The sequence below is a fragment of the Salmo salar genome, chromosome ssa27, assembly GCF_905237065.1.
Source record: "Salmo salar chromosome ssa27, Ssal_v3.1, whole genome shotgun sequence".
Taxonomy (NCBI): domain Eukaryota; kingdom Metazoa; phylum Chordata; class Actinopteri; order Salmoniformes; family Salmonidae; genus Salmo; species Salmo salar.
In genome coordinates this window covers 6,153,709-6,178,093 of record NC_059468.1, presented here as the reverse complement: position 1 = coordinate 6,178,093, position 24,385 = coordinate 6,153,709, and the positions used below count along the sequence as shown (strand labels likewise).

Genomic DNA, 24,385 nt, shown 5'->3' with positions numbered 1-24,385 from the left:
TCGCACAGAATGACAAGCTGACCAATAGAATAGGTTCACTTTTCTACTATGGGGGATAGTAGGTTGACATAGGCTAGTGTTTTTGTTGTTCGTTACTCGTCTTGTTGGCTGAGGAAAAGTAAATGTGGGCAGTTATTCTAATGTAGGCGGCGTGTGGGTTTGAAGTTTGGGGAAGCTAATTTTCACCATTTAAAATAATAAAGGATTGCTCGCATTTGCAGACTTATGTAAGATCAACTACTACTCGTAATGTGATGATTAGATTGGATCGTCATAATTTAGGCTAATAATATAACTTAATTACTGTTCACAAAAAAGACTGTTCAATGCAGCTCGAAGTTGCATAGAGTAGACTATATCAGATAGCCTATATTTTTTTCTATTTTCTTTGCACAAGACAATGTTGGCCTTTTTATAAGCACATTTCATGCAATTTTACTTCACTTTATATGACTGAAGACATTATGGGGTATTGTGTGTAGATTGATTAAAATGTGACAAATTACAGGGTGCCTACTCTGCTGACACTGACAGATCAATAAAAACGACGTTGTCTGATTCACATATTTGGCTTACAAAAAAGGGAGACAAAAATACAATATGACGTCCATCTAACCTGGAGGAGGAAATGATTGTCCAAAAACACTGGCACTGAGAGCAATAACAGTGAATATGCACACTCACTGGGCAAATGGCTGATGTTCTCCACTGGTGCCAATAAGATGGGTTACGTTTCGCTCAATTAAGTTGAGAATTTTGATAACTTAACGTCAGATTGGAGTCTTTTCGTTGTCTTCTCTTTACAGCAATAGCCATTTGTTTTCCAAACTGTTTTTGCGAGATGATATTTTGAAATATCGCGATATGCCTGGCTGGGTCTCTCTGCTTTTCACTCAGTCGCAACTCAACAGTCACCTGTTTGGTATTTCTTGCGCTATGTCCAAATTGCGGGCCCTTCTGACTGTAGGCGATGTGATTTAAAACAATTCACAGCTTTAAATTTGTTTTGAGGAAGCTAATGATCCTCTGTGGCCAAATCATGCTTTCTGTATTTCTGTATAGACAGGAGTAAGTTTATACAATTAGTCCATTTTTTGGAATGCTTCCGTTAGCCTTGTTCTAACATCTTTAAATTACTTGTCGGAATTCAGTAAGAATGACGCACGCCGTTGCATCCGAGTTGCATGTCCTGTTAAGATGAATTACCATAAACTAAATGGGATTTCTGTCATTCTGAGAACCCGTGGATGAACGCCCTAATCAGGTTACGCAACCAGTGCATATAGTCCAGTAAATTAAAATGCTGCCGGTCAAATGTCCTAACGGGAACCCTGGCCTGCACTAAGCATTGTAAAACTAAGCCTTGTTAGATATTTTCCTGCCTTGTTCAGTGGCCAACTCTGTGGCCTTTTGGTTAGTGTCGGCCCTGAGATTGGAAGGTTGGGAGTTCGATCCCCAGGAGAGTCATACCAAAGACTGTAAAAATGGGACCCGCTACGTCTCTGACTGGCACTCCGCATTAAGGAGATAGATTGGGGGGCCAGGCCCTGTGATAGACTAGCGAAGTACTTGCACATCAAGCTGCATCACGCTACAGAAACAGGAGATAGGCTCCAGCTCCTCTCGTGCAAGGCTACTTACTGCCATGTTCCAGGGTGAGATGAGAACAGCAGAGCAGGAAGTTCTATAATTACCCATGTAGAATGAGCAGAGTCACCGCTGTCTGTCTCACTGAAGGGATACATTAGGACTGCATGTCATTAGAGCCATCGCTCAGTTAGACAGTAGGCTTTGTGCTGCTGAGCTCTAATTTCTTTGGGAGATAGTGTATGTGAGCTATCGACACTCTATTAAACAGGCCATTCCATTTTGTGGGGCATACATTATACAGTGCATTCGAATAGTATTCAGACCATTTCACTTTTTCCACATTTTGTTTTTACGTTACAGCCTGATTCTAAAATATGACAAAGCGAAAACAGGTTGTTTTGAAATTTTTGCTAACTTATTACAAATAAAAAAATGGATACCTTGTTTACGTAAGTATTCAGACCCTTTGCTATGAGACTCGAAATTGAGCTCAGGTGCATCCTGTTTCTATTGATCATCCTTGAGATGTTTCTACAAGTTGATTGGAGTCCACCTGTGGTAAATTAAATTGATTGGACATGATTTGGAAAGGCACACACCTGTCTATATAAGGTCCCACAGTGCATGTCCGAGCAAAAACCAAGCCATGAGGTCCAAGGAATTGTCCATGGAGCTCCAAGACAGGGTTGTGTTGAGGCACGGATCTGGCGAAGGGTACCAAAACATTTCTGCAGCATTGAATGTCCCCAAGAACACAGTGGCCTCCATCTTAAATGGAAAAAGTTGGCTGGCTACCCAGCCAAACTGATAAATCTGTCGTTCTGCCCCTGAACAAGGCAGTTAACCAACTGTTCCTAGGCCGTCATTGAAAATAAGAATTTGTTCTTAACTGACTTGCCTAGTTAAATAAAGGTGTAAAAAAAAAAGGGCCTTGGTCAGGGAGGTGACCAAGAACCCGATGGTTACTCTGACAGAGCTCCAGAGTTTCTCTGTGGAGATGGGAGAACCTGTTTTTGCTTTGTCATTATGGGGTGCCCAAGAACAGAAAGGCAACCTGCCTAAGTGACTACAGACCCGTAAGCACTCACGTCCGTAGCCATAAAGTGCTTTGAAAGGTTGGTAATGGCTCACATCAACACCATTATCCCAGAAACCCTAGACCCACTCCAATTTGCATACTTCCCAAACAGATCCACAGATGATGCAATCTCTATTGCACCCCTCTTTTACGCTGCTGCTACTCTCTGTTTATCATATATGCATAGTCACTTTAACTATCTATTCATGTACATACTACCTCAATTGGGCCGACCAACCAGTGCTCCCGCACATTGGCTAACCGGGCTATCTGCATTGTGTCCCACCCACCACCCGCCAACCCCTCTTTTACGCTACTGCTACTCTCTGTTCATCATATATGCATAGTCACTTTAACCAAATCTACATGTACATACTACCTCAATCAGCCTGACTAACCGGTGCCTGTATGTAGCCTCGCTACTTTTATAGCCTCGCTACTGTATATAGCCTGTCTTTTTACTGTTGTTTTATTTCTTTATTGTTCACCTAATTCCTTTTTTGCACTATTGGTTAGAGCCTGCATTTCACTGTAAGGTCTATTCCTGTTGTATTCGGTGCACGTGACAAATAAACTTTGATTTGATTTGTTGTGTGCAGATTGATAAAAAATATAACATTTTATCCATTTTAGAATAAGGCTGTAACGTAACAAATTGTGGAAAAAGTCAAGGGGTCTGTAGCTCAGTTTGTATTATATATTTTATACAGTCTTTTTTGCTCATCTTTATCAAGGGTCCAATAATTTTGGACCCCACTGTATGTGTGTGTGATAGCCTATCCATGTACAGGCTCACCTTTAGAATAAATGTATTGTGAATTAGGTGAAATTGCTGTGCAATCTATGTGATCAAATAGTTGCACAGTATATGAAATAATTCTACAGACCTCTTCTCTATTGCTGTTCGGAGTGCATAGATAAAGTGATTGTACACTACATGACCAAAGGAATTTTTGGACACCTGCTCGTCGAGCATCTCATTCCAAAATCATGGGCATTAATGTGGAGTTGGTCCCCCCTTTGCTGCTATAACAGCCTCCACTCTTCTGGGAAGGCTTTCCACTCGGTGTTGGAACATTGCTGCGGGGACTTGCTTCCATTCAGCCACAAGAACATTAGTGAGGTCAGGCACTGATGTTGGTCGATTAGGCCTGGCTCGCAGTCAGCGTTCCAATTCATCCCAAAGGTGTTCGATGGGGTTGAGGTCAGGGCTCTGTGCAGGCCAGTCAAGTTCTTCCACACCGGTCTCGACAAACCATTTCTGTTATGGACCTCGCTTTGTGCACGGGTGCATTGTCATGTTGAAACAGGGCCTTCCCCAAACTGTTGCCACAAAGTTGTAAGCACAGAATCGTCTAGAATGTTACTGTATGCTGTAGCATTAAGATTTCCATTCACTGGAACTAAGGGGCCTAGCCCGAACTATGAAAAACAGTCCCAGACCATTATTCCTCCACTTCACGGCTGAGCCGTTGTTGTTCCGAGACGTTTCCACAATAACAGCACTTACAGTTGACCGGGACAGCTCCAGCAAGGCAGAAATTTGACGAACTGACTTGCTGGAAAGGTGGCATCCTATGACGGTGCCACGTTGAAAGTCACTGAGGTCTTCAGTAAGGCCATTCTACTGCCAATGTTTGTCTATGGAGATTGCATGGCTGTGTGCTATATTTTATACACTTGTCAGCAACGTGTGTGGCTGAAATAGGCAAATCCACTAATTTGAAGGGGTGCCCACATACTTTTGTATATAGTGTATATAATTTTCACCCTTTTTCCACGCAGTTTCTGCGGGTGCAGGAGAGGATGAGTGTTCAGGAGGAGCTGGACAAACTGCTCTTCCTCATCTCAGATCAGTCCCTGTCTCTACTGCCAGAGTACCACCAGAGAATCAAGGTATGTCTGACTTCCATTGTCTTAATGCACATCCAATATTCAATTAAAAACTATTCATACAGTAGGTTTCTTCCTCGGTTCCTGCCTTCTATGGAGTTTTTCCTATGGAGTTTTTCCTAGCCACTGTGCTTCTGCCTCTGCATTGCTTGCTCTTTGGGGTTTTAGGCTGGGTATCTGTAAAGCACTTTTTGACAACTGCTGATGTAAAAAGACTTTAGAAAATACATTTCATTTGATTTAAGGTGTAATATGCAGAAATCGCTCCGCCATTTCCTAGTTGCTAAAATCCTAATAGTTTCCCTTATTTCAGTTTGTGACAAAACAAGCTGTCATTGTGTAGAGAATCATTGTACCGTCTAAACCGCTGTGAAATATATTTTCCAGAACCAAAATTATTGTATTTTCAGCTGTTTGAAGCTGGTGTAGTGAACCAAAAGTAAAATACTAAATTTAATTATGAGAAGCATAGAAATAGCACACACAGAACATATCTACTTTGCTTTCAAAGAGAATGACAGATCTATAACTCACATTTCTGTGTGAATTTGGTTGTCGCCCCAAAAAGTGACACATTGTAGCTTTAACTAGTTCATACACATGCAGAGCTCTAAAGTAACATTTTCCATTGGGTGCACCGGTGCTCCCAACTTTAAAAAGTTAGGAGCAAAGCATATAATTTAGAAGCAGCAGAAAATGTTAATTTATTTAATAGATTGAGATATAGCATATGTACATTATAGCTACTTCTGAAGCTCATGTTGTGCCCTAGAAACTAATATTTAACCCTGTAAATACATTTGTTTAATATAAAACGCTCAAATGTTGACACAAATACCTGTATCTGTGCCCCCAGATGTTTGGACATACTGGTAAAGTTACCAGGTTGTTAGCTAGATAGCTAATGAGGTAACAAACATGACTGAACAAGGTGTAAAACAAATGGTTAACGGCTCGTGAAATGTTTTGGAAGTGCCCGCAACATGGTTTATGAATGTAAAATGCTTAAAATGTACCTAAAAACATGAATAATTGATCATCTCTGACGTAAAAGCCTACAAAGTTGCCTGCCATTATGTCAGATCGTGACATTGAGTTCAAATACATTTTTAACTGACCAAATTAAGAATTGTTGTTAACGCACTGCAAAAATGTGTGTGGACCAGAAAGAGGCTCTCTTGCAATGAGGAATTACCATCGTCAGAGAAGTTATAAAACATATCTGCAGATCATTTTTGTCTGGAGCTCAAAAATCTGTAGTAACAGTATGCAAATCAGGGAGCCAAATGAACGACTTGTTCAAAGATCCAATTCTGTTCCCGACATTCACCAAAAATATCTATTTAAAAACAGCCTTTCGTTCGCAAACGATCCATCACCATGTAACACTAGTGTAATAAAGGCATTATCCTCCATCCCCAGGTGCTCCAGTCCCTGCAGTACGTGGACAATAGCGGTGCTGTGCAGCTGAAGGGCAGGGTGGCCTGCCAGATCAGTAGCCATGAGCTGCTCCTCACAGAGCTACTGTTTGAGAATGCCCTGAGTCCCCTGGCCCCTGAGGAGAGCGCCGCCCTGCTGTCCTGTCTGGTCTTTCAACAGAAGACCCAGGTGGAGCCCCACATCACCAACACACTGCAGGAGGTATGGGGGAACTGGGGGGGAGGTTTGGGTTTAGGGGGAGAGGTGGAGAGGGGTAGGGATGAGAGTGTGAGAGAATGCATTTCCTTGGTTCCTTGGGTCCTTTTTTTTGCCTCTTCAAAACTTATTGAATGAGAAGATCAGAGGTCACTCCCCTCTGACCTCATCCAATGGGTTTTGAGGAGAGAGGACGCAAGGAATTTAATGAAATGCAATTGAGATTCTCCCTGTGTGTGTGTGTGTTGGGGTGGTAGAATGTGCTTGGTTGTCTACTGGGGTAGGGTTGAGGTTACACTTTTGTGTTTTTGTGTCTGTCCCCTATGTGTTATAGTTGTGAAGGTTGTGCAACAATTTTTTTCTCCCCCATCTACACTCAGTACCCCATAATGACAAAATGAAAACATGTTTTTAGAAATATTTGTCAATTTATTGAAAATGAAATTCAGAAATATCTCATATACATAAATATTCACACCCCTTAGTGAATGCTTTGCAGAAGCACGTTTGGAAGTGATTATAGCTGTGGGTTTTGCATCAAATGCAAAATGAATCATACCGGCTGTATTTCTGTATTGTGAAAGTTATATATCTTAACTTGATTGCTGACATACAAATAAATGTGGGACTATATCAACAATGGACTAATGAAACAAATACCAACAAATAGTTTTTGGTTTGTGATTTCCTTTAAAACCTCTTATGGATCCCTTCACGCACCAATCCCTTTAGCGGGATTGATTTGACAATATCCAGTGAAATGGCAGCGCGCCAAATTCAAACTACAGGTATATCAATATTCAACATTCACGAAAATATATGTGTAATACATCAAAATAAAGCTTAACTTCTTGTTAATCCAGCCGCTGTGTCAGATTTCAAAAAGGCTTTATGGCGAAAGCAGACCATGCGATTATCTGAGGACAGCCCCCCGCATACAAACACATGAAAATTATTTCAACTAAGCAGGTGCGCCACAAAAGTCAGAAATAGCGATATAATTAATGCCTTACCTTTGATGATCTTCTTCTGTTGAGACTCCAAAATGTCCCAGAAACATCACAAATGGTCCATTTGTTCGATAATGTCCTTCTTTATGTCCCAAAAATGTCAATTTATTTGGCGCGTTTCATTCAGAAATACACCGGTTTCAACTCGCCCAACATGCCTACAAAGTATCTAAGAAGTTACCTGTAAACTTGGTCCAAACATTTCAAACAACGTTCCTAATCCAACCTCAGGTACCCTAAAACGTAAATAATCGATACAATTTAAGACGGAATAAACTGTTTCTAATACCAGATAACAACAACGTGAAGTGCGTTCCAGTTCACGCGCACCAAAACAGTAGAGTCCACCTGGAGTGACACTTACAATGAATAGCCCTACTTCTTCATTTCTCAAAAGAAAAACATCAACCAATTTCTAAAGACTGTTGACATCTAGTGGAAGCCATAGGAACTGCAACCAGGTTCCTCATAAATAGGGCTTCCCATGGAAAACACAATGACCTCAAAAATGTTTTTCCCTGGATGGATTGTGCTCGGGGTTTTGCCTGCCAAATCAGTTCTGTTATACTCACAGACATTATTCTAACAGTTTTAGAAACTTCAGAGTGTTTTCTATCCAAATCTGCTAATTATATGCATATCCTAGCTTCTGGGCCTGAGTAGCAGGCAGTTTACTTTGGGCACGCTTTTCATCCGGACGTGAAAATACTGCCCCCTAGGCCAAAGAGTAACACTGCAAAAAAAATGTGGCAAAGAAATAAACTTTTTGCCCTGAATACGAAGCATTATTGTTTGGGGAATATTTTCAAACAGGATGCATGTTTTGGAATATTTTTATTCTGTACACGGTTCCTTTTTAATTTTTATTTCACCTTTATTTAACTAGGCAAGTCAGTTAAGAGCAAATTCTTATTTTCAATGACGGCCTAGGAACAGTGGGTTAACTGCCTTGTTCAGGGGCAGAACGACAGATTTGTACCTTGTCAGCTCGGGGATTCGATCTTGCAACCTTTTGGTTACTAGCCCAATGCTCTAACCACTAGGCTACCCTGCCGCCCGCTTTTCACTCTGTCATTTAGGTTAGTACTGTGGAGTAACTACAATGTTGTTGATCCATCCTCCATTTTCTCATATCACAACCATTAAACTCTGTAACTGTTTTAAAATCACCATTGGCCTAATGGTGAAATCCCTGAGCAGTATCCTTCCTCTCCAGCAGCTGAGTTAGAAAGGACGCCTGTATCGTTGTCGTGACTGGGTGTATTGATATACCATCCAAAGTGTAATTAATAACAGGATATGCTCAAAAGGATATTCAGTGTGCTTTTTACACATCTGCCAATCGGTCTTTGTGGTTTAATCTGTGTTTTAAAATCACTGCTCGATTGAGGGACCTTACATATAATTGTAAGTGTGGGGTTACAGAGATGGGATTGTCATAAAGAAATCATGTTAAACACTATTATTGAACATGGAATGAGTCCATGTAACTTATTATGGAATTTGTTAAGCACATTTTTACTCCTGAACTTATTTAGGCTTGCCATAACAAGTGGTTGAATACTCATTGACTCAGCTTTCAATTTTGTATTCAATTGTAAATCATTCTACAAACAAAATTCCACCTTGACATTATGGAGTATTGTGTGAAGATCAGTAACACAACATCTCATTTAAATCTATTTTTAATTCAGGCTGTAACACAACAAAATGTGGAGAAAGTAAAGGGGTGTGAATACTTTCTGAAAGCACTAACTATACATTTCAATGTGTCATCTGTAATGTACATGGATGGAGGATGGACATGTTGGCTTCTGAGTTTTAGTAGTACCAGCCTAGCCGCGCCACTGGTGACACACACACTGGTTTGAGCTCAGGCTAGACGCACACAGCTGTCTTACCCCGCAGCAAGGGCGCCACACCCGATACACACTCCCCTGAACACAGCCCTGAAACATGGAAGTGCTCTAAAGAGGGCTGAATTAGTGATGGGCGAGGCGAGAGCCATGTCTGGAGTGGTTTATAAAGGTGCCATCCAAGGGGCGAGCAGCAAGGAACAGTGATCACTGACAGGGAAAACAATCACCCAACACAGGTAACAGGGCTCCGAGTGGGATTTCAGATGACGTGCAGCTTAACACTTAACAGAGGGGAGGCTGAGGTTGAAGTGGAGTGGGCAAAGTAAGGCGGATGTGATTGGAAAGTGTCACGTGTTTAAGTGCTCCTTGTATGACTAATCTGTATCTGTCTGCCTTTCTCTATCCTTCCTCCTCTCTCTCGCTCTCAATCTCTACTCTTCTCTGTCCTTCTCCTTGTATTAACCCACTTTTGACCGTGCCCCATTACTACCTCCCTAATTACTACCTCATATCACTCTCCTCTCTCTCTCCTTTCTTTCTCTTTCTTTCTTTGCCCTTCTCCTTACATTACCCCACTCTGTCTGTGTGCCCCGTCTATTACTTTCTTCTTTTGCCACATCTCTCCCTCCCTCTCTCCTTTCCTCTCTCCCATAGGGTATTGAGAGAGTGCTGGCAGTGGCCCAGCGTATTGGGGAACTGCAGAGGGACTGTGGGATAACCCAGACAGCTGAAGAATTTGTGGGCCAGTTCAAGTTTGGCCTGACCGAAGTGGTATACTGCTGGGCCAGAGGCATGGTGAGTGGCGTAAGCTAACTGTAATTTTAGACTCTTCTTGATTGACCTCATTTCAATCAAGACACTCGTGGACAGTTTCCTGGACACAGAATAAGCCTAGTCCTGGACCGAAAAGCATGTCCATTTTAAAGTACTTTGTACTCCAGAACTAGGCTTAATCCCATGTCCTGGAACCTGGCCCCTCAAAGCTCCATGAACCTGGCTCCTCAAAACTCCATAAACCTGGCCCCAAAAAGATCTTCACCAGGAGCTAGGTTTCTATCCAATTGGGGGGGCATCAATTATCTGCAGATAAGTGATAAAAAGATTATCCGAAGATGGTAATTCCTCAGTGCAGAAACAATATATTGAGGAGAGAGCCTCATTCTGGTCCACGCAAATTTTTTCGGTGAGTTAAATTGACAAAGGTAGGCAACGTTTTAAGTTTTACATTAGAGATTGACAATTTTTTCATGGTTTTAGGTACATTTCTAAGCATTACTGAATGAAGAGCCATTTGGGAGCCAAATGAACAGCTCTTTTAGGTGAATGGAGCCAAGTGATCCGGGTCACAGAAAAGACTCTAAATGCCCATCACTGTGCAACAGAGCTCAAAGGGGACACTGGTGTCTTAAAAGGGCAATGATATACACAACATGACCAAAAGTATGTGGACAACACCTCGTCAAACATCTCATTCCAAATTCATGGGCATTAATATGTAGTTGGTCCCCCCTTTGCTGCTTTAACAGCCTTCACTCTTCTGGAAAGGCTTTCTATTAGACGTTGGAACATTGCTGCGGGGTCATGTGTCACCGAATATGTCGTACTCTTCGGCGAATATGTCGTATGTGAGAGAGAAGGACCAAGGCGCAGCGGGATTGTGGATGCTCATGTTTTAATTCAAAAAAGGAGTAAAGCATCCACTGGAAAAACAATGCACACGACAGGAACAGTCTTACAGGCATACAAAAACGCAGTGCAAGAACAATTCCCCACAACCCCAAAGACAAACACACACACCTATATAGGACTTCCAATCAAAGGCAACTATACACACCTGCCTTCAATTGGAAGTCCCAATCACCAACACAACATTCAACAAACACAAACCACCTGCCACATCCTGACCAAGACTAAGCAATACGCCCTCTGCTGGTCAGGACGTGACAGTACCCCCCCCCTCAAGGTGCAGACTCCGGGATGCACCTAAAAAAGAAAAACACAAGAAAATCCCCAATACCCCAACAAAACCAACAAACAATAACCCCTAAACAAAAAAGGGAGGGAAGGGAGGGTGGCTGCCGTCACCGACGGCACTGTGCTACACCCCCCCTCCCCAACCCACCTATATTCTGGAGGTGGCTCCGGTTCTGGCAGCTCGGGGCAGTCTGGTCACTCTGGCAGCTCCGGTCAGTCTGGCCACTCTGGCAGCTCCGGCAGTCTGGCCACTCTGGCAGCTCCGGTCAGTCTGGCCACTCTGGCAGCTCCGGTCAGTCTGGCCACTCTGGCAGCTCCGGTCAGTCTGGCCACTCTGGCAGCTCCGGTCAGTCTGGCCACTCTGGCAGCTCCGGGCAGTCTGGCAGCTCCGGGCAGTCTGGCAGCTCCGGGCAGTCTGGCCACTCTGGCAGCTCCGGGCAGTCTGGCCACTCTGGCAGCTCCGGGCAGTCTGGCCACTCTGGCAGCTCCGGGCAGTCTGGCCACTCTGGCAGCTCCGGGCAGTCTGGCCACTCTGGCAGCTCCGGGCAGTCTGGCCACTCTGGCAGCTCCGGGCAGTCTGGCCACTCTGGCAGCTCCGGGCAGTCTGGCCATTCTGGCAGCTCCGGGCAGTCTGGCCATTCTGGCAGCTCCGGGCAGTCTGGCAGCTCCGGGCAGTCTGGCCGCTCTGGCAGTTCCGGGCAGTCTGGCCGCTCTGGCAGTTCCGGGCAGTCTGGCCGCTCTGGCATCTCCTGGCAGTCGGGCCGCTCTGGCGGCTCCTGACTGGCGGGCGGCTCTGGCGGCTCCTGACTGGCGGGCGGCTCTGGCGGCTCCTGACTGGCGGGCGGCTCTGGCGGCTCCTGACTGGCGGGCGGCTCTGGCGGCTCCTGACTGGCGGGCGGCTCTGGCGGCTCCTGACTGGCGGGCGGCTCTGGCGACTTACGACTGGCGGGCGGCTCTGGCGACTTACGACTGGCGGGCGGCTCTGGCGACTTACGACTGGCGGGCGGCTCTGGCGACTTACGACTGGCGGGCGGCTCTGGCGACTTACGACTGGCGGGCGGCTCTGGCGACTTACGACTGGCGGGCGGCTCTGGCGACTTACGACTGGCGGGCGGCTCTGGCGACTTACGACTGGCGGGCGGCTCTGGCGACTTACGACTGGCGGGCGGCTCTGGCGACTTACGACTGGCGGGCGGCTCTGGCGACTGTTACGACTGGCGGGCGGCTCTGGCGACTGTTGACTGGCGGGCGGCTCTGGCGACTGTTGACTGGCGGGCGGCTCTGGCGACTGTTGACTGGCGGGCGGCTCTGGCGACTGTTGACTGGCGGGCGGCTCTGGCGACTGTTGACTGGCGGGCAGCTCTGGCGACTGTTGACTGGCACTCCAGTCTTGCCCCGTCAAACAGCCCTTGTGCCCCCCCCCCTAAAGAAATCTTGGGGGTGCCTCTCGGTCTCCCTTACCCGTCGTGTTCCCCAGTCCGCGCCAGACTTCTTCCGCTGCTTGGTCCTGGTTTGGTGGGGAATTCTGTCACCGAATATGTCGTACTCTTCGGCGAATATGTCGTATGTGAGAGAGAAGGACCAAGGCGCAGCGGGATTGTGGATGCTCATGTTTTAATTCAAAAAAGGAGTAAAGCATCCACTGGAAAAACAATGCACATGACAGGAACAGTCTTACAGGCATACAAAAACGCAGTGCAAGAACAATTCCCCACAACCCCAAAGACAAACACACACACCTATATAGGACTTCCAATCAAAGGCAACTATACACACCTGCCTTCAATTGGAAGTCCCAATCACCAACACAACATTCAACAAACACAAACCACCTGCCACATCCTGACCAAGACTAAGCAATACGCCCTCTGCTGGTCAGGACGTGACATCATGCTTCCATTCAGCCAGAAGCGCATTGGTGAGGTCGGGTACTGATGTTGGGTGATAAGGCCTGGCTCGCAGTCGGCGTTCCAATTTAACCCAAAGGTGTTCCATGGGTTTGAGGTCAGGGCTCTTGACAAACCATTTCTGTATGGACCTTGCTTTGTGCACGGGGGCATTATCATGCTGAAACCGGAAAGGACCTTCCCCAAACTGTTGCCACAAAGTTAGAAGCACAGTATCGTCTAGAATGTCATTGTATGCTGTAGCGTTATGATGAAAAACATCCCCAAACCATTATTCCTCCATTATCCCGCACTTTGCATTGGTGCAGGTAGCGTTCTCCTGCCCATCCTGCCAGATGGTGAAGCGTGATTAATCACTTCAGAGAACGAGCTTCCACTGCTGCAGAGTCCAATGGCGGCGAGCTTTCCACCACTCTTGGCTTCTGTGCGGCTGCTCAGCCATGGAAACCCATTTCATAAATCTCCCGACAAACAGTTCTTGTGCTGACGTTGCTTCCAGAGGCAGTTTGGAACTCTGTAGTGAGTGTTGCAACCGAGTACAGGCAATTTTTGAGCTTGTATGGCCTACCACTTCACGGCTGAGCCGTTGTTGCTCATAGACGTTTCCACTTCACAATAACAGCACTTACAGTTCACCGTGGCAGCTCTAGCAGGGCAGAAATTTGACGAACTGACTTGTTGGAAAGGTGGCATCCTATGACGGTGCCACGTTGAAAGTCACTGAGCTCTTCGGTAAGGCCATTCTACTGCCAATGTTTGTCTATGGAGATTGCATGGCTGTGTGCTCGATTTTATACACCTGTCAACAACAGATGTGGCTGAAATAGCCGAATCCACAAATTTGAAGGGGTGTCCACATACTTTTGTATATATAGTGTACTTTGTAATATTTTTTTTATTTATATTTATAATAAGTTAATAATAATGATAACAATCAGGATGTTGTGTCCAATGGGGTAAATGCAGATGGATAAACCCCATGTTTCAGCCTGTGTACATGTTATAGCCACTATGCTACAGGTGATGAAGCTTATTGCTAATAACACATCTAATAGACTCCATGCATGGTCCAATATGCTAAAATAATTCTAACTGCGTTTTCACCAATATGTTTTGGGGCTTTTAAAAAGTCATCAGAACGGAGCTTCTCAGACTGAAATTGGCCGAACTCACAGTTTAATACATGTACAAAATGATCCCTAAAAGCACGATGGTCATGACTTTCTTACATGAAAGGGGAGGTTAACTTGGCTCCAGACAATCGATCTGAGATCGACTTAAGTTTCAGTCATGGGATTAGTTTTTTATTTAATCCCTGCTTCCACCACCCTGTGAAGTTCTTCATAACTTATTTCTTCTGTAGTCTAATTATCTGCATGGTTTCCCGAGTCGTAGTGGTACGACCACACATAGTGTTGTCGAGTGACACCAAGTTTAGTTCGATACGATGGTTATTATATCAATATTTGTGCATGAAGGCACTTCCACCGCCATTTCTCGCATAATTAATTTTACCGACATAAAAAGATCCCACCATGTCGAACGAACAAATGATCTGTCGGCATTTATGAAACTTCCTGTTTCCATCACAGCCGTCGTGATTTTTTTAATACGGTATGACTTTACTCATAAAAATTGTGGATGGAAACGTGGTTACTGATGATGGTTTTTTCAACACACAAGTTCGTACCAAATTATTGCCTGATGATCTTCTGAACTTCCTAATACCTTTCTGATTTCAGTTACTTCAAACCATATTTCCTTCAAATTGAAATACTGTCAAAACTACTGGCAGATTGATTTGAAATAGACTGTCATAGCCCCTTTCAAAAAAACGTTAACATTTGCTTTGATTACATCGCCTTTTTTACTTAATGGAGTCGCAATTTTTTTTAGATATATAAAAAATGGGGTCATGGGCCAAAAACGTTTGGGGACCCCTGCTGTACTTTATCTTAACTTTAAACTAACTAGTATATGTCACACCTTAGAGAGCCTTTAGGGGTGATTTGGGTGGGCATTCTAGTTTTTCTATTTCTTTGTTGGCCGGGTATGGTTCCCAATCAGAGGCAGCTGTCTATCGTTGTCTCTGATTGGGGATCATACTTAGGCAGCCTTTTTTCCCACCTTAGTTTGTGGGATCTTTTTTTTGGTACTGTGCTGTATGCCCTACTGAACGTTACGTTTTCGTTTGTATTTGTTTTGTTTCGGTGTTCATTTAATACATTTAAAATGTACGCCTACCACGCTGCACCTTGGTCCGATCCTTCAATCAACGAACGCAACAGTATCCCTACTTCCTAGCCTATTTATTTAAAAAGAGATGCAGAGTGTCGGGGTGGCAGGTAGCCTAGTGGTTAGAGCATTGGGCCAGTAACCGAACGGTTTCTAGATCTAATCTCCGAGCTGACAAGGTAAAAAGCTGTCGTTCTGTCCCTGAATAAGACCGTTAACCCACTGTTTCTAGGTGTTTCTAGGCCGTCATTGTAAATAACAATTTGTTCTTAACTGACTTGCCTTGTAAAATAAAAGTAAAAAATACAGGGGAGACCAAGAAGGCAGCAGTCCTGTACTCAACTGTGTCTAAATTAACTGGTACATTTTCCTATTTCCTACCCCAGCCATTTGCAGAGATTGCGCAGTTAACAGACGTCCAGGAGGGCACGGTGGTGCGCTGCATCCAGAGACTAGACGAGGTGCTGAAGGAGGTGCGCCAGGCAGCACGCATCGTGGGAGACTCGGTCTTGGGCAGCAAGATGGAGAAGGCCTCCCTGGCCATTCGCAGAGACATCGTGTTCACTGCTTCGCTCTACACACACTGAGATGAGAATGGGGGGGGGGGGAAGAGGAAGAGAGAGAGAGGGTGTAGATAGTGTTTGCATTGTAGGTGAAAGAGTGTGGAGAGGATGTAGGTACGGTATTGTAGGTGAGAGAGTGCCAAGGTGCCTGAGCCAAGTCCCAAGCTCGATCAATGTGTGTGAGCATGGTGGGAGAACGGGTGAGTGTATGAGGGAGGGGTGTGTTTGTGTGCACGTTTGTGTGCGAGTGTATGGACATACTATTGTTTACGTGAGTCCTAATTAAATTCCTTGACATGGAAAGGGAATGCTCTTAAACAAATCAGACCAAAGTAGTAATGATGATGAAATTATTTGTAATTTATTGTACAGTAATAAAATCCACTGTGGACTACCATTTTAGAGTGCTTTGATTTTAGCAATTGTCCCCCAAGGGCTCCTGTGATTATGTCTGAGTAAGTGGCTGTATGCATGAGTTTGACATTGGTTTAAACATTATGACACTGCTAACTATTGCCCTTGCTGTATACTGTAGGAACAACAATCTGTACATATCCTATTCTGTGAAACAATGTCATTTACAGTCAACTATCTAACCCTAATCAAAGTCATGATCCCTTCTAGACTCATGCTCATGTTATGACAGCAAGATGATTCTCAAAACTTCCTACAGCATCCACGGGTATAAAGAGTTGTCAGCATAGCATAAAAAGTATTCAAATCCAATATCCGGTCACCTCTTTAAAAGGTTTGTGTCGGATTTTCCAGCTCAGTGGCATATGTATTTCCAGTCTCGGCTGTCTCTTTAAGACAACGATAGCTTTGTGTCTGATTAATTCAATGTAACGAGAGATGCATTGGAGAAACCTATTTTCCGCTGTAACTGATGTACCAGCTACAGAGAGTGTGAAAAAGCTTGACATTTCTTTCCTATTGGTCATGATCATCGGATAATCCAATTGGCGGTTATCATATACTAAAGTTATAACGTGATACCGTTATTATAGGCAACGGATGTGGGGATTTAAAAAAAAAAATGGATTTAAATTAGCTGGAAATTAAGTCATCATTTTTCTGTTAGAGGGTTTACCAGAAGTCGTATTGGAGGAATAAGAATATTTACATTACATTGTTTGGAGGGGAGTTTTATTCTGACTGCACGAAATGTCTGAAAAACACGGTAAGCTTTTTTTCTCTTGTTCTGTTGCGTCTTTAATGTCAGCACTGTAATTGATAATTGAGCCAATTCTTCACCTCCCCCGCTGTCTATTCTCTCTGTTGGATTGTGATAAATGTGTACATTTGGGATAATTATTTGACTATAGGTTGTTTTGGTGTTTTTTGTTGTTGTGGTGCATAACTAACAATTGGCTACTTGGTGACGTATGCTATCTCTGTTTTCATCTCTGTTTTCACCTCCCCATGTCAACATCTCTGACAAACTCATCCTTCTATTTATCTGCATGCCCTACATCTGTAGTCTGCTATGTTTTTTTATTCCCAATAGGGTACGCTCTATTTAATTGCCTATGCATGTACATTTATTTAAATAACTACAATGAAATAAGGGTTTGTGTGCGTGTGTTTCCCTGAGTGTGGGTGGATTTGCGTGCGTTTGTACAGTGTATCAGGGCGAAGAAACGAGAGCGTGTGATGTTAACATAAGAAATGCAGCACAATAATTTGCTTCATTTCTCTTTTTAACTCCCCTGGATTCATTGTATCCTAGGAGGTTACCAAGGTAAGAGCCATGCTACTGAGTGAGATGCCTCCCTAATTCTAAATGAAACCCTATAGCACAGAAACAGGTTTCGGTTGGAAAAGCCCTGTATAGAGGCCCGCCGTGCATGTTCATGGCATGCACATCACCCCAATGAATGAAGTTTATAGGCTATATAGCTGTATCATGTGATAGACAGACAGCTGAGGTTTTCTTTTATGTATTGAATAGACAGAACATTGTAATCCAATATGGATGATAAGACATGCCAGATATAATCGTATTGTTCATTATGGAGAGATGGCAACAGATATAGGACTATTCCCCCTCTCAAAGGAATCGGCTAATCTTAATTATTGACACCCAAAGAAATCCTATCATAATTTGACTAGAGATCTACAACATAAGACATTTGGAATGCTCAAACAATATATGTTCTTTGATGTTCTTTGAGTAGTATGCTATCTGGTATATGCCTTAGTTGTGAATGGGCCATTAATTCAAACAGTCAATGAAAATATACATTAGTGCATTAGGAGTTCATATGGATCTGATAGTGAACTATCACATATCCCCCATCCATCCACTATAACCCTTCCTTTCTTCACTGTTGTCCTCTCCTTTTTCACTTGACTATGTCTCCCATTGCATCCTATGAAACAGATTTCCCTGTTTCACATTCAGTTCCTGATGTGCGCCATGTACCCTTGAAAGGTGTCCCTCCCGCTGTGTCAGGATCCCATCCCCCTTCTGTGTCTGAGTGGTCTTACTTTGGCTGTGGTGACAGTGTTAGTGGGTTATGTAATGGTGTGTGTATCCCCAAGCACAACTCTCTCTCTCTGTCTCTCTCTGTCTGCCTCATCAACTGCTGAGTAGGCTAGTCAGCATGCTGTGTATTGCTGTACTGTACAAAGTCAACCTGGCTACTGTGTGAACGTGGTGCTTTTTGTTTCTCTTTGTGTGTGAAATGTATTCAACATTTTCACACTACATACGTTCGTGTGATTTACATACCCGTAGGTGACAAACCTATTATAGTGCTTGTATTGCGTAAGCGGTGACCAAAATGTCAGAGTGATGGCTAGTTAGATAACATTTCTGCCGACTCTTCACTCACTCACTCACTCACTCACTCACTCACTCACTCACATATTTATTTCTCTCTCTAATTTCTTTCCATCTCTTCCACTCTCAGGTCTGGAGGACTCCAATCGGCAGGCCATGTCCCAACCCATGCAGCAAATGCAGCCCCCTCCATACCTTCCCTCCCAGGACCCTAACATGGGCCAACAACACCCCAACATGCAGCACCCCAACATGCAGCACCCCAACATGCAGCACCCCAACATGCAGCACCCCAACATGCAGCACCCCAACATGCAGCACCCCAACATGCAGCACCCCAACATGGGCCCTCCGCCCGGCTGTGGCCTCCAGCCCAACTACCCCCCTCCACCCCCGCCCCCTGGCTCCGATGGCTACCAGGAGACCCAGTTCCACAATGGCTCCTACGGACACCCAGGGGCCCCACAGGGCTACACAGTCCAGACCCAGGGCCCGGGAGGGGGGGTCCCACACGCCCCTGTAGGGTATTTTCAACCAGGATACCCTCTCCAGCTGCAGCCCTGCACAGCCTATGTTCCTGTCTACCCCATGGCGTCGGTGAGTCAGTGTATTCATCTACGATAGCAGTAATTATTCCAAAGCATTTTGTGTTTGCCGAAAAGAGAACGAAGCATATGAGGGTGGTATGCTCACCTGAATCTTTAGAACACCGGTGCTGGGTGGGCAAAAATATACAAGAACGGAAAGGCCCGCACAAGGTATAATGCTGCTCCCCAGTGTTTTACTTCTGCACCATGATACATTCTGTAAGGGATAATCAACAAGGGGTTAATGCTCTAGAATGCCCTTCAAGCCAATCAGAAACAAGTATTCAACTATGCCATGGCATATGTTTTTGTATCATCATAATGCAGTAGTAAATCACTGTGGAGCGGACGCAGCATTATAGTGACCTGGCATTTCCTTTCTTAATCGAATGGAGAATGAGTCACCCACACAGCCAATTTCCATTGGTTCTTAGATTAAGGCTGTGGAAAGTAAACATTGGTTTGCTGCTCTTGAGGGGTACAGAGAAATCCCAAAAGGCTTTTCCAAGGTCAGTGGCCATGAAGAGATCAAGCATCTCACCGTAGGAGTACTGGTTTTGGATCAGTTTTGCCATGTAGATCACAATGAATAAGATTACATGGACAAGGGGGGACCTGATCCTAGATAAGCACTCCTACTCTGAGATGTTTGATACATCTCTCTCTCTCTCTCTCTCTCTTTCACTCTCTCACTGACTCTCTCACTCAGGGACAGCCCTACCAGGGGATGCCCCAGGGTCAGATGGGCATGCAGATGCCCCATGGCATCGCCCTGATGGAGCCCCGGCGCCCGCCTCACGACTACCTGCCAATCGCTGTGCTCACCACCGTCTGCTGCTTCTGGCCCACAGGAATCATAGCCATCATCAAGGCAGTACAGGTTGGTGTTAGGCTAGCACAGAATTGTCTGCACAATATGTTTGTTAGCTAGCCAGTAATTTTTTGTGAAATTATTGATTGTTTTGTTGTTTCTCTGTTTTACCGTATTATGTTTATTTATTATATGCTGGCTTTGTTGGTTAGCCTGATCGCTATGCACAAGACTCTACAACAGTCTACATCATGTAATTGCAGCGTTGTTTACACAGGCTAAAATTGATTTTTGCAATGGGCTTCCTACCGATTTGTTTGAGTTGAGCTAAACTGACAGCCAGGCATAGATAGCCCTGCAAACCTGGGTCTTGAACCATTAGTATTGTTATTGTTATGGTTGTTTAATTTAAGGCCTGATAAACTGTCTTTTGTGGCTTTTTGTGTGAGTATGTGCGGTTGTCAACACCACTCTCTCCCTCTCTCAACTAAATTCATAAACGGCATGAAATAGATTCTATAAATATGGCCAAGCACTCCAAAAACCATAGTTTGTGAGGGGAAAAAACATTCTCTCTCTCTCCCTCCTTCCCTCCCTCAGGTGCGTACAGCAGTGGCCAGGGGGGACATGGTGACGGCAGAGATAGCGTCCCGCGAGGCGCGTAACTTCTCCTTCATCAGCCTGGCGGTGGGCATTGCCTCCATCGTCCTGTGTACCATCCTCACCGTGGTAGTCATCATCGCCTCCCAACACCATGACGATGACTGGGAACCCTAATACCTAACGCAGTGTGGCATCATGGGATATGTAGCTTTGGGTGGAGATTGAAGAATAAGAGCACCGGAATTCACTCTCTGAAACTGGTATGTTATATTGGGGTATATATATATATATATATATATATGCACCCTGTGTACTGTATATACAGTACTGACCTGACCTACTGACTACTAATGGGTTGAGAACCAATCACACTTATATTCAATTGCCAAAACAAATAGGTACACATTATTTGCCAGTATTACTTACCATTTACACTCGGATATAATAGCGCTCCATAGCACTTATGGGGGAAACAGAGTACATACACAGAGGCATTAAAGGGCAATTACACCACATTTCAACCTCATTTTCATTATCTATAGCACAGTACCAGTGTCTACATTTGTGAAAATGTTGCATGACATCATCAAAAGTACAAAGAAATAACAACTGTGATTTTCAAAAACTATGAGATTCACAGTGATGTGGGGAGTAAGAAAATGCCCTCCCTCTGGCTAGAAACTCATTGCAGGTTTTGAAAATCACAGTTTTTCTTACTTTTACTCCTGCCTTGTGATGTCACAGAATAATTTTTAGGACCTTCTTCTCTTTTTAACCACAGATCATAGAAACGTGCAATTTTCACATATGTAGACACTGGTATGGTGCTGGAGATAATGAATATGAGGTTGAAAAGTGGCAGAATTGCCCTTTAACTATGAATTACAGATTAATTTATGGTCCCCTTGAACCTAGGTAGACCAAACCATGGATCACACTGTATCTTGATAAACTATTTAAGCCTTCACAAAACTGCCAAATAGATCACAAATCATGACTGACATTAGTGCCATATATAATTAGTATTGTGTAAAGAGGTTGTTTTGAATTACTTCTAATATAAATACTTTTATTGAATTGTGTTTAGTCATTTATAGTTTTTGATTTATGATTTTCATAAACACCCGCCATCTAACGATAGTATTTTTAAAATATTGATTAAATGGATAGTATAAATTATAGTATAAGACTGCCAAACAGACGTAGGTATGGAGGGATACAAATGATCAGTATTCATTTTACACACAATCAAATGGAAAGTAAATGAAGACATATTGTCTTATTATGAGATTAATATATGAAAATTGTGAAAAAAGATGGAGATTTTTCTCGTTGGATGAATGACATCTCTATTTAAAGTTGTGCTGATGGAGGGATACACCATAGGGTGTACTGTGTCGGTGTCTTTTTCCCCGCCTTTTTTTTACATGACATGGACTTTTTTAGCTACAAATTGTTTGTTGCATAAGATTGTTTAATACTTGTTCACTTTATTTATTTATGTATTTATGTATATTATAATTTATTAGTTTATTTATAATATTTATTTTTCATAGATTATTAGCATGTCACCATTGTGTTTTAGTTGAAATCAATAGTTTATTGTATCCCTATTGGCCTAGAAAACCTTAACTAAACTCAGCAAAAAAAGAAACGTCCTCTCACTGTCAACTGCGTTTATTTTCAGAAAACTTAACATGTGTAAATATTTGTATGAATATAAGATTCAACAACTGAGACATAAACTGAACAAGTTCCACAGACATGTGACTAACAGAAATGGAATAATGTGTCCCTGACCAAAGGGGGGGTTAAAATCAAAAGTAACAGTCAGTATATGGTGTGGCCACCAGCTGCATTAAGTACTGCAGTGTTGCCAGTTCTTGCTGTGAGATGTTACCCCACTTTTCCACCAAGGCACCTGCAAGTTTCCTGACATTCCCTAGCCCTCACCCTCTGATTCAACAGGTCCCAGACGTGCTCAATGGGATTGAGATCCAGGCTCTTCGCTGGCCATGGCAGAACACTGACATTCCTGTCTTGCAGGAAATCACGCACAGAACGAGCAGTATGGCTGGTGGCATTGTCATGCTGGAGGGTCATGTCAGGATGAGCTTGCATCATGTGGATGAGGGAGGAGGATGTCTTCCCTGTAACGCACAGCGTTGAGATTTCTTGCAATGACAACAAGCTCAGTCCGATGATGCTGTGACATCGCCCCAGACCATGACGGACCCTCCAACTCCAAATCGATCCCGCTCCAGAGTACAGGCCTCGGTGTAATGCTCATTCCTTCGACGATAAACGCGAATCCGACCATCACCCCTGGTGAGAGAAAACCGCGACTCGTCAGTGAAGAGCAATTTTTGCCAGTCCTGTCTGGTCCAGTGACGGTGGGTTTGTGCCCATAGGCGACGTTGTTGCCGGTGATGTCTGGTGAGGACCTGTCTAACAACAGACCTACAAGCCCTCAGTCCAGCCACTCTCAGCCTATTGCGGACAGTCTGAGCACTGATGAAGGGATTGTGCGTTCCAGGTGTAACTCGGGCAGTTGTTGTTGCCATCCTGTACCTGTTCCGCAGGTGTGATGTTCGGATGTACCGATCCTGTGCAGGTGTTATTACACGTGGTCTGCCACTGCGAGGACGATCAGCTGTCCGTCCTGTCTCCCTGTAGCGCTGTCTTAGGCGTCTCACAGTACGGACATTGCAATTTATTGCCTTCGCCACATCTGCAGTCCTCATGCCTCCTTGCAGCATGCCTAAGGCACGTTCACGCAGGGACCCTGGGCATCTTTCTTTTGGTGTTTTTCAGAGTCAGTAGAAAGGCCTCTTTAGCGTCCTAATTTTTCATAACTGTGACCTTAATTGCCTAACGTCTGTAAGCTGTTAGTGTCTTAACGACCGTTCCACAGGTGGATGCTCATTAATTGTTTATGGTTCATTGAACAAGCATGGGAAACAGTGTTTAAACCCTTTACAATGAAGATCTGTGAAGTTATTTGGATATTTACAAATTATCTTTGAAAGACAAGGTCCTTAAAAAGGGACGTTTCTTTTTTTGCTGAGTTTACATTACATTTGATGACGTTTGTGATGACTTGCACTTCCCAGCGTTGACATAGCACAGAAACTGACATAATTACTTTGTACACCTTGGCTAATGTCAGCAGGCTTAGAATTGTTTTTATACACTCCAATAGAAAATTGTATAATTGTAGAAATAGACACATTTAGAACAAAAGTTGCTTGTCTAATTGAAGTGGTTGATCCATTTTCTAATTCCATATAGAGTAAAGTATTGCAGTACTAAGAAAAGAAAGCTACACATTTGATGGAAAGTGCTTGGATGGACGCAAAATAATTTAAAAAAAAAAAATAATTATATAAAGGGCTAGTGCAGTGTAAATTTGAGAAATTGCAGCTTTTGCAAAGAATGTTTTGCTAATATTAATGGTTTTAATAGCCAATAAAATAGTATTATCTTAGTTAATAGTTTATCAGAGTAAAAGGTTGTAGACAAAGAACTTATATGCTACAGACAATACTCTGTAATGCATGCCATTGTGAGACATTATTACAATTCTCTCAGCTTTACCCTAATTGTCTTATCTGATAGTAAGGGTTGCGTCAAACACATTTGCTCTCTAATCTAGCCTATCACTTTATGAGGTGTGCTGCCCCGTGTAAGAGAGCCAAGAGGGCTGTCGTGTAACAGCGTGAGCTAGAATGACCTGAGACGGAATCAGTGAAGCAGAAATACTGATGGTGGCACTGAAAACGAATGTCTCTGAGGAGGGAGAAAAAAATCTATGCCTAATAATACAGTACACTAGCATTTTACTCTCCTCAACTT

General features: G+C 43.7%; 2 protein-coding genes across 3 annotated transcripts in view; both read left to right on the top strand.

Annotated features, from left to right (window-relative positions):
• LOC106588514 (helicase SKI2W) overlaps window positions 1-16,141 on the top strand; it is a 44,267-nt gene extending 28,126 nt beyond the window's left edge. The window contains exons 26-29 of the mRNA XM_014177624.2: window positions 4,454-4,564; window positions 5,984-6,202; window positions 9,720-9,860; window positions 15,568-16,141. Of these exons, the coding sequence (XP_014033099.2) occupies window positions 4,454-4,564; window positions 5,984-6,202; window positions 9,720-9,860; window positions 15,568-15,768 (672 nt within the window). The 3' untranslated portion in view covers window positions 15,769-16,141. The remainder of the gene's footprint in view (window positions 1-4,453; window positions 4,565-5,983; window positions 6,203-9,719; window positions 9,861-15,567) is intronic.
• A 295-nt stretch (window positions 16,142-16,436) lies between these two features.
• Window positions 16,437-22,354, top strand: LOC106588517 (proline-rich transmembrane protein 1). 2 transcript variants are annotated; one of them, XM_014177628.2, is made up of 5 exons: window positions 16,437-16,924; window positions 17,474-17,485; window positions 18,660-19,126; window positions 19,826-19,996; window positions 20,528-22,352. In XM_014177628.2, exons 1-5 carry the CDS (start codon window positions 16,909-16,911, stop codon window positions 20,702-20,704), a joined length of 843 nt encoding a protein of 280 aa, XP_014033103.1. In that variant the 5' UTR covers window positions 16,437-16,908; the 3' UTR covers window positions 20,705-22,352. The 2 variants fall into 2 exon arrangements, with proteins under 2 accessions (XP_014033103.1, XP_014033104.1); XM_014177629.2 differs by lacking the exon at window positions 17,474-17,485 and having other exon boundaries at window positions 20,528-22,354.
• The last annotated feature ends 2,031 nt before the right edge of the window (window positions 22,355-24,385 follow it).